Source organism: Tursiops truncatus, chromosome 2 (genome assembly GCF_011762595.2).
Source record: "Tursiops truncatus isolate mTurTru1 chromosome 2, mTurTru1.mat.Y, whole genome shotgun sequence".
In the NCBI taxonomy this organism is placed as follows: domain Eukaryota; kingdom Metazoa; phylum Chordata; class Mammalia; order Artiodactyla; family Delphinidae; genus Tursiops; species Tursiops truncatus.
Genome location: NC_047035.1, coordinates 156664699 through 156674948, shown reverse-complemented (window position 1 = coordinate 156674948; position 10250 = coordinate 156664699). Strand labels below are relative to the sequence as shown.

The window sequence follows — 10250 nt, the reverse complement described above, 5'->3', positions numbered from 1 at the left end:
ACATAGGGTGAAAAGCATAAGCTTTGAGCTTGGACGTATCTGGGTTTGAACCCCACCTCCGTAATTTACTGTTTGTTATCTAGAGCAAATTAACTGAGCTGCAAATTCATCTTCTATAAAATGGGGGAAATTATTGCTTAACTCATATAGCTATAGAATTAAGACTCAGGTAACTTACATCAAGCAGTTGGCATTCTCTATCCTACAATTTTTGTATTACCAGGCTGGTCATTTCTTGTGTCTCCTGAAAGGATGAATTTTTTTCAGTCCCCAATCTAATTCCTGATATACTGGATTTATTTTCAACTAAGCATTTACCTGCAGGCTGCTCCCTCCTGGGCCCAGGTCAAGTGAGGTGGCTCTGGAAAGGCACACATTGTATCTCGGGCAGGAAGAGTGAGCCTTGCGGGGAATGTTGGTTCCACTACAGGCAATGCTGTGGCAGGGCAAAGGCCGGTTATGCGGGTAGGACTGGGGAAAACAAACACAGAGGGATCTCCTATGAAAACCCTCCCCAGTAACACAGAGGAAAAGCAGAAGGCAGAAAACACTGTTCTATCATAGATGTAGACAGCTCACTGAAATCACACCACGGTAATGATATAGTGTAGCAGGTAAGAGTTTATATTTACCAAGCATTCACTATGATGCCAGGAACTGTCCTACACTGACTTTTGGCGGCAGCCCTGTGACATAGGGACTATTGCCATCTCTGCTTTACAGATGAGGAAACACAGGGACAGAGGGATGCAATACCTTACCCAGGACAAAACCAGTCCTAATGCAGGCTGCCTGGCTCTGGGGTCCATGTGAGAAGGCTATGCTGAGATGCAACAGCAACAGAAGAGCCACATTTTCCACTTAAAAGCAAAACCAAACCAAACCAGAACTACCTCCAAAGAGATTATCATTCGGAGTGTTTGGACACATAAGTAAGGCAGTGAATCCCAGGCAGTGGTCCTGTCTGTGCCTGCCTGGGACGGAGACCCTGCTTGCTGCGCTGGGAAGGGGAGGGGGAGGGAGGTGTGTCTGAAAAGATGAAAGGCAGACAGGCAGAACAGACTGAGGTTCCATAGAATTGTTTTAGAACAACCAGGCAGAAGTAATTAGTTGGGGTTTATTCCCAGTTGAAAGGGGAGTACATGTTGCATCTTGAAGGCTGTGGGATAAGATATTAGCAACAGGCTTTGGATGGTTTGGTTCAGTTAAAGAAAGACAAGAGCTCTTTTTTTTCTTTTTCTTTTTTGGCGCCTCGCGGCTTGTGGGACCCTAGTTCCCTGACCAGGGATCGAACCCTCGCCCTCGGCAGTGAGAGCGCAGAGTCCTAACCACTGGACTGCCAGGGAATTCTCGACAAGAGCTCTTTAATAACCTTTTCGAGTAGTGATTCCATATTGTGAATAGAAAGGGCAGATTAACGTATGTAACTGAGTGTTGCGTTAGTCGAGTTGTGGATTTTGAGAGTGATGCGTTAGTTTTGGTGATGCTAATGTGCTGGAAAGCATTTGGGGGACTCCTTTTGAATTGCTTCTACGTCACAACCCGTCCCTGATGTGAAATCACATTCATTCGGCCCCGAGAGGGCACCACACCAACTGCTGTGAGAGCAAAGCTAGGACACCAGTCTCGCCCTAAGTTCACTATTAGCAGTCCGATCACGGCACCAACATCCTATACCACTAAGTTCTAAGTGTGAAAGCGACAATAACACAAAAGTGCTGTGAACATCCCAGCACAGAAAGGACTCTGTGCCACTGGAGCCGGGCCTTGAAGGCTGGCTTTGAACAAGCAGAAGATGGGGTGGGGGGAGCGGGGGTGAGGGGGCAAAGCACAGTCAGAGGAACAGGTAAGAAAGATAAAGATATCCTCGGCTCCCACAAGTAACCGAGGTTGGCTGGAGAACAGTATGTGCTGGCGGGCACGGAACTGGGCCGTAGAGACAGACTTGGGGCTACGCTGCTCTGGGCTTTGAACGCCTATCTGAGAAGTCGGCACATCAACTTCTAAGAAATGGGAAACCTCTGAGAGGCTTTAAGCGTTAGAATGACCGGAAATGTGCTTCAGGAAGATTAAAGTCCTAGTGGCACATAAAATGCATTAAGACCTCTTGAAGCTGACATCTGAATTTTGGAAGAATTCTGAACCAAGTCTGATGAATAAGAAAGAAAAATGATATGGAAGTGTGTATCAGTTTCAATCAAAACACAAGGTACTAAATAAAATAGGATAGATAGATTAGAAAAGAATCTATAGATAGATTGTAAGATAGATTTTCTTCTGTGGCTTATAAATGGATCTGAAGGCACTTCCAAGAAGATTCAAGAGAAGATTTTGGAGTGGTGGCAACAGCACAAAAATAAGTGTATGGTCATCCCTAAAGCACCTGCTTTCAAGGAAAACACCCATTCCAGTGCATAATCAGTTTGCTCCTTTTAAAACAATCGGAATTAGTCACAGTTACTCCTGAAATAATCCATCACCAGAACTATAGCTTCTGTAAGTACAAGGAGACCTTCTTCTCTAGTATGTGGTGTCTTCTCTAGTATGTGTGTCAACATGGCAAGCAAGGGTCCATCCCCAGTTATTCAAATGCTAACCCAGGTCCTGCTGTGAAGGGAATTGTGTAGATGCAATGAAAGCCCCCATCTGTTAAATCTAAGGGAGAGTATCCTGGTGGGCTCATCAGTTGGAGGGCTTTGAAAGCAGGGCTGAGCCTTTCCAGAGAGAAACACACTGAATTCCACCTGTGGACAAACAGCTTCGTCCCGTCCCGTGCCTGGAGTCCCAGCCTGCCCGAAGGCTTCAGACTTGTGTAGCCAGCTCACCTCAACTGAATAAGTCAGTCCCATGTAATAAATCCCTTATTATACACACACACAGGTGTGTATAACAAGTGTACATATATACATATATATGTCATAGGGCGATTTTATATATACACATATATGTATATGTATGACTCATACTACTTCTGCTTTTCTGGTGGAATTCTAACACTCAGTTTACTTTGTTCATGAGAGCTGACAATCTGAGGGGAATGTACTATAAATTAACTAACTACAGAAACAACACTGTTGGAAACTACTTGAGTTAAAAGAGAAGCCGTGCGCGTTACTTCTCTGAGGCACACTACACGCTATGCAATGGCTCCATTCTTGCAAGTGCAGAAGCTTTGGCTTCTAATCTGATCCCACACAGCTTTAGTGCGGGGGTCTTAATCTGAGGTCTAAGACCCCCTGAAACTGTGTGTAAAGATTTTCCTCAGGTGAGCCTATATCTTTCACCAGATTCTCAAAGAAATCCATTTCTCCTCACGCTTATCTGGAAGATTATTATGTTATTTACACTCAGTTCCCCAATGACTGCTTGTTCACACGCTATGAATGGGTAGTTGACGCCCCAGCTGCTTGCCTTGTTCCGAAATTAGTGCTGACATTTGACAGACATTTTTCAAGGTGGGGAGAAGCACTTGCAACTAGTAGGGGAAATTCAGTTTAAGTCTTTCCTTGATTAAAAGTCTGTAAGTACATGGTGAGATAATCCACCTAAGAACTCTACCCATTAAATGTGAGTGTCCAACAGTCAAAAAAATCAGTGATGCAGAAAACCCAATTTAAGTCATCTTAGTTCATACTGAGACTTTAACAAAATTAAATGATCAATTAAAGAATCTCAAAATAATTATATTGCTAAATATTAACTTCTGTGGTGCGAAGAGAGATTTGTACTTTATACATAAATATCAGTAAGAATCACCGGTCTAAATTCACATTAAACACCCACATTAAGTCTTCCAACAAATTAAAAGATTTCAACCTGTAAGAGCTTTTTTTGTTGCCTTATCTAATTTTTTTTTTTTTTTTGGCTCTGCTGGGTCTTCATTGCTGCACGCGGGCTTTCTCTAGTTGCAGCAGGCAGGGTCTACTCTTTGTTGCGGTGCACGGGCTTTTCATTGCAGTGGCTTCTCTTGCTGCAGAGCACGGGCTCTAGGTGCACTGGCTTCAGCAGTTGTGGCTTGTGGGCTCTAGAGTGTGGGCTCAGTAGTTGTGGCGCACAGCCTTAGTTGCTCTGCGGCATGTGGGATCTTCCAGGATCAGGGCTCGAACCCGTGTCTGTTGCACTGGCAGGCAGGTTCTTAACCACTGCGCCATGAGGGAAGCCCGCCTTATCTAACTTCTTAGCAGTGTCCCACATAGCTGGACATAATGCCACCCCCTGGCTTTCTTTCCCAATTTACCAGGCTTTTGATCTGCTCCCACTGTTCCACAGAAGTTCCAATTGTTTTTTGGGGGTTGTTTTAGCCACACTGTGTGGCTCATGGGACCTTAGTTCCCCGACCAGGGATTGAACCTGGGCCCACAGCAGTGGAAGTGCCGGGTCCTAACCACTGGACCACCAGGGAATTCCCCAAGTTCTAATTGTTAAATCCAACTGTCTCTCGACATGTTTACTTGGTAAGTCACTGCAATCTCAAATTCTTCATGTCCAAGACGGAGGTCTTGATTTCCCTCCCTAACCTGGTTCCCTTTTATTCCTTCTCATGCTTAGAAAACTGCCTCCCCTCCACCCGGCAGCTCACACCCTCCTTCTCCTTCACGCCCTACATCCCATCAGGGCTTCCCCTTGGCTGTATTCCCAATCTTTGCACTTCATGTCTTCACACCGCCTTCCCCCGCAGCAGGGGCCACCCTGACCATCACGAGTCACTGTCTCCTAACTGATCGCTCCGCTTCCCACCCAGAAACCAGAGTAACACCTCAAAGCCCTAAATGAGATTATGTCTCTCCTTTGCGTAAACCTCCCAATGGCCTCCCGCCTCACCTGAGAATGAAATCCCAACATCTCACCTGGACGAGGCCCTGACCGCTCTTTCTGCACCCACAGAGGTCTTCAAGTTGCTGCAACTCATCAAACCCTCCTTCTTTACGTACGAGTCTATCATGGTGTCCTGTATCCTGTTAGGTCTCTGAAGGCAGGACGCTTAAGATGTACACACAGCATCTAACACTGTCCTGGACCCGAAAAATGTCTGCTGGATGAACAAGTCGCTGCCTCAGCATCTTTACCTTAATGTTCCACCTCTGTTAATTTTTCTGTCTATATGTATTTAGAAGCGTCATTTTATTTGGTTTCCCTGGTTAAAAAAAAAAAAAGACACATTTGAATGCATTCTCTCTTCAGGTAATTAATGCCAGACTCACTGCCTAAGTTCATGACATGGGGCATTTAGCTGCTGCTTCAACCACTTTTTTGTTACTAGGTCTTATATTGCCATTCCTCAAGCCTCTTCTTAATGTGTATACATAATAGAGCTGCAGTGCGTATGGAGGGTGAGTTTATCACTATTTCTTTTCTTAGAACACTTACTGAAACTGTTTTCTATGAGCCAAGACAACACATGAATAAAACGTTTAGTTAAATAGGAATTCTGTCTTTAAAATGTTTAAAGATGGCTAAGTCTCCTCTCAAGATCAGCCTAGTTAATACAAACATGAAATTGAATTAAATCTTTCAGTTATTTCTTCATTTAATTTCTCTATATTTAGCATCTTTTTATTTAATTCCTCTGCACAGAGATGTGTGAAACGAATCTGTACTTACTTTTATTTAAAAAACAATTCTTTTTGAAAATTTTATTATTAAAATAATAATTTGTTCTGGTTGAAACTTATCTACAAAAAATATTAGGCTACAAATCCTTAGAGAGCAGCATTAGACTAGAGGTTCTTTTGTGGTTCTGATTCTGCTACAATTTTGGACAAGTCTTAACTTCTGTGAGCAGTTTTCTGTAAAAAAAAAAGGAAGGGAAAAAGAGGAAAGGGAAAGAGGGAAAAAGGAAAAGAAAGTGGGCTGAATGATCTCTGAAGTCCCTTTCCACTCAAAATTTTTTTGGTTCTGTTAAGAAAGAATTTGCCTTTAAACTACAGAAGTCTGCAAAGCAGAATGGTAATAATAGCTGACATTTCTTAGGGGCTTGCGTACGATGCACTACATGAAAAGCTTTACGTCTCATTTAACGGAGGCATGAGTTTATTATTCTCCCAATTTATAGGTAAGAAAACAAATTTAAGCTGAAGAACTCAGTCACACAAGCTTTGTTTGCTTTTTAACAGACATGATCCTCAATTTCCAAAAAAAAAAAAAAAGCTGAGTAGATGGGAAAGATCTATGAACTCAGAAAATGCAAATCCAAATGACACTTCTTTAAACAGAACTTTTGGCAAAGTCTGCTGTTGGCGAGGCCTGTGCTACATGCCACTGCCTGCAGGACAAAGTAAACGTGTTTATCCCAACCTGTCAGAATCAAGATCTGTAATGTCTTCTCTTCCGAAGGCAGGATTTCAGAACCAGATTAAGGAATCACACGTGTATCCACTCTCTAAATTCAAGCGCAAACCTGAGGTACCTCAAAGAAAGAATAGATAAAGCCAACATAATAAAAGGATGATTCGAAAACTAATCTTTAGGCAGGCATAAATGACATCTGAATTAGGAGAATATTTCCTGCATGTTATCCTATATTTAATATTAACACCAGGATAATCAACTAGAATTAAATATACTACAGAAACAATGTACCAAATCACATTTTTAAAAGGGAGGTGCGAGTTCAACTCAATCATACCGTCAGGAAAATTAAAGTAAAAAGTTAATGAGTTTTACACCAAGAATTGTCCTTTCTATAAACTGTTTGCTAAATTTTGCTTGAGTCTTTTTATTATACATAGTCTGAACTTTTTCAATTGGTATCAAATACATTTCCTTTTTTTGACTGGTCAAGTGTCATCTTGGCGAAGCCAGCTTCGGAGCTAAGACGAAATCAACTCACAATAGATCCCTCCATTATGAGTTAACAGAAGGCCATGAGCAGTTTAAAAAACAAAAATATTTTTGAAGCACTTATACCTCAAACAGTTGGCCTCAGAAATGGCATTTGATACACTTGATCTTTGCATTTTAAACACCAATATCAAGTGACTGTAACGGAGAAACCACACAGCAAGCTAGAATTCGAAATAACCTAATGAGAAATGATATCTTTCATCACTACACGTAATCTGCCGTAACTACACAGAAAGGGGAGATTTCGCCCCACTTCTCTCTGTTATCTTTCTATGGGAGCACATGCTCTCTGATGTTGAGAAACATACCTCCAACTAGTAAAATATTCTTTGATACCACATTAGATAGATACCCTAGGAAACTGTAACGTCTGTTTTCTTAAATTGCTCCGTGATGTAAAATACCACATAAAGAGCACTTAGCAGAGCGTCTTAGCATTTAGTGAGTGCTGAGTAAATCAGGTATCGCTGACATATCATCATCAGTCACGACACTGAAGAATTACTAAAACGGTGGCCTCAAAAAGTGAATCTACCGCCCCCCAAATTCCAATAATTGTTTGAAAGGCTGAATTATGCCTGTGATAGTTTTAGGGATACACATTAAGGTACTATACTGAAATTCATGGTTGACAGTTTGAGAAGTCTGTATTATTTTAACTATACCCAAACTGAAGCTCAACTGATAGAAAAATTACATGAAAATCCTCAAGGTAGGAAAAATATTTTCTATAGTAATATAAGGTTCTATTTTTTCAATGGGAAAAGTAATGATAAAGAAAGAACCCATTTCTGTATAACAAATATAAACTTGCCCAGCTACCTGCCAGGTATAAAAAAAATAGCACAAGGAACAGAGATAAAATAAATAGACTGAACCTAAAGAACAAGGTATTTCATAGAAAGTATTTTATCATCAGAACAGGATGGTTTCCTAGGTTTAAGATCTATTTATTGTGTTATTTTTACAAGTAGCAAAGGCCCTCCATTTCCCCCGTTTTATACATGAATATAAAAAGCCACTGACTTCCACGCTGCCCCCTCCCCCTCCCCCGCTGACTGGGTTAATAGGAGGTTGTGGACTATGTACGGCCTCCAGAAGCAGCAGTGGTTTCCTGTGTGACTTGGCCTTGAACTCTAGCATGCTAATCAGTCATCCTCTTGCTGATTCCTTTTCTGTCAAAGGAAACCAAGATGCATTAAAACAGCACATTCTAATTGGGATATTTGTTCAGCCAAGATCGCTTTTTCTGTCAGCAAGTATAATTTTCTAGATGTGGTTGAAAATTATCATGGAAAAAAAAACCCACGCCTTATGTAGTTCATTAAAGTAGTTTATCACTTTGGCTCCTGGGCACATTATCCTCAAGATATTTGAACATTTTCTTCTCTTTCTTCTTTATGTACAAATATTCCCACCCAGAAACACACACAAATACAAATACTCACCTTCCCCCTGGAGTACCCATAGGAGAGATCTGATCTGCTCTCAGCCCTATAACAGTATACAGTTCACCCTTGAACAACATGGGTTTGAACTTCACAGGCCACTTACATGTGGATTTGCTTCAGTAGCGAATACTACGGTACCGAGGACCCACCGCCGGCTGAATCCATGGATGCAGAACCGTGGATACGAAGCGTTCATTATAAATCATATGTGTATTTTCCCCTGGTTGTTTAAGGGTCAACTATACATACTTTCTTCAAGATTACAAGTATTATGAAAATTACTCAAACCATACACATAAAAAACATTTTCTGTCATTTTAATCAATAAATTAATCTTTCAGCTTACTTGACATATGTCATTATAAAATGACCTCAATTAGTAATTCCTGCCCATTAATTCCCAATCATCAAATAAAAGTCTACGTGGTATATAACTAAAATGAAATATTAAAGAGTCAACTTGAAAGCAGAGCTGGCCAGCCTACTAAGTACGCATAAACCTTACCAGTTTAAGAAAATCGATGAGTTTGTGAGCGTCCTCCCCGGTGGAGAGGTCCACAAAGTCCTTGGGCAGCCGGCAGCTCAGGTAGGGACTCGGCTGAACTGTGACCTCGCTGTTGGTGCAACGGAAGGCCGGAGCATCCTTTACAAAGGAAAAGAAAAAGGAAAGTCGCTGAGAAAGTCCTTTTTTAAGTCTACTCTTCAAACTGAAAAAGATACTGGTGTAGCAATTCCCACTCCATGTCCTCTTCTGTACTACGTAGGGAAGAAAATCAGATACTGAAGTAAAAGAAAGCACCAAGGTTTTAAAAATACTTCCACATGTTCACAAGAAAATACACATCTAAGGTATCTGAAGCCAGAGTCCCTGCAGGGGGCTAGGTGGTCCCTGAGTGCTGGGTGTGCAGCCACCATGGCCATGAAGGGCTGTGGGTCTCTCCAGGCCTGAGGCTGCCTCGAGTGGTCCCACACAGGCCAGCATGCTTTATAAACATTGTCACTTTCCACAGGTGCACTGCTGGAAATACGCCTTAGAGAACAGAGTCAACAGTAAGGGCGAACGAGTGCTCTGAACCCCTAACGCTGCTGTGCTTTTCTCACGGCATTTTACAGACTTATTTGTAGATTCCTCTCAGCACCTATGTAAAACTGCAAATTCAAGGATCATATTTAACAAGTCTTCACATTCTTTACTGTACATGCTCTGAGTCTTGCATAGGATATTCACATGTTGCCTGGTGCTGAAAAGGATTTCAGAGTCAGAGGCCTTGTGTTTGGGCTTCATGGGTGGCAGAGACCTAGGTGAGGGATGGATCGTGTCTAGCATGTGGAGACAGGCCGGGAACTTGGGTGGAACAGGACCATGGAGCCCTAGAAAGCAGGCCACACCTTATGACAGACAGACCAGCCATCTGACAAGTACTCATGAAACCCGTCTGCTGGACCTTGTTCTAGGGGTGGGAGAAAAACTGGAAAACAAGATGGTAGACAGCCACCAAGCAAGCAAATAATAAATTAACAAGCTTGTTCCAGAGAGTAAAAAGTGTTATAAAAACAAAAGAGCAGGGCACTATGGTAAGAGGAGAACCATGTAGACTCCTCTTGAGGGGGGCCAGGTGGGACCTTGCTCAGGAGGCGACGTCTGGACTGAGAACTGAGAAGTAGGAGGAAAGCAGCCTCGTGAGGTCTGGGAGTGAACACGGCTTTGGAGGCAGTGGAAACGACCAGTGCAAAGACCTGAAGGCCAGGCAGGGCTTTGTGGCTTCGAGGAACAAAAGGAAGGCAGATCTCTTTGCGGTGGAGGACAGACGGGAGGTGATGCTGGGGAAAGGCAGGGGCCAGTTCCTGTTGCCCTTCTGTCATCCCCAACCTCCAATATGAGGTTGTTTACATTAAGAAGAAAGAAAGGGAGGGAGGGAGGGAAGGAAGAATGAATGAATTTGGATCATACAGTGA

At 42.5% G+C, this 10250-nt stretch overlaps 1 protein-coding gene and 1 non-coding gene across 4 annotated transcripts in view; both read right to left on the bottom strand.

Annotated features, from left to right (window-relative positions):
• Positions 1–4329: 4329 nt before the first annotated feature.
• Positions 4330–4402, bottom strand: TRNAG-UCC (transfer RNA glycine (anticodon UCC)). Its single transcript has one exon. It is a non-coding gene; the product is annotated as a tRNA-Gly (tRNA).
• A 3370-nt stretch (positions 4403–7772) lies between these two features.
• CDC123 (cell division cycle 123) overlaps positions 7773–10250 on the bottom strand; it is a 58311-nt gene continuing 55833 nt past the window's right edge. For all 3 annotated transcript variants that reach the window (XM_019933265.3, XM_019933263.3, XM_019933264.3), the window contains 2 exons: positions 8800–8937; positions 7773–8018 (listed from right to left, as the gene is read on the bottom strand). In XM_019933265.3, coding sequence (XP_019788824.1) covers positions 7992–8018; positions 8800–8937 — 165 coding nt within the window. In that variant the 3' untranslated portion in view covers positions 7773–7991. The remainder of the gene's footprint in view (positions 8019–8799; positions 8938–10250) is intronic.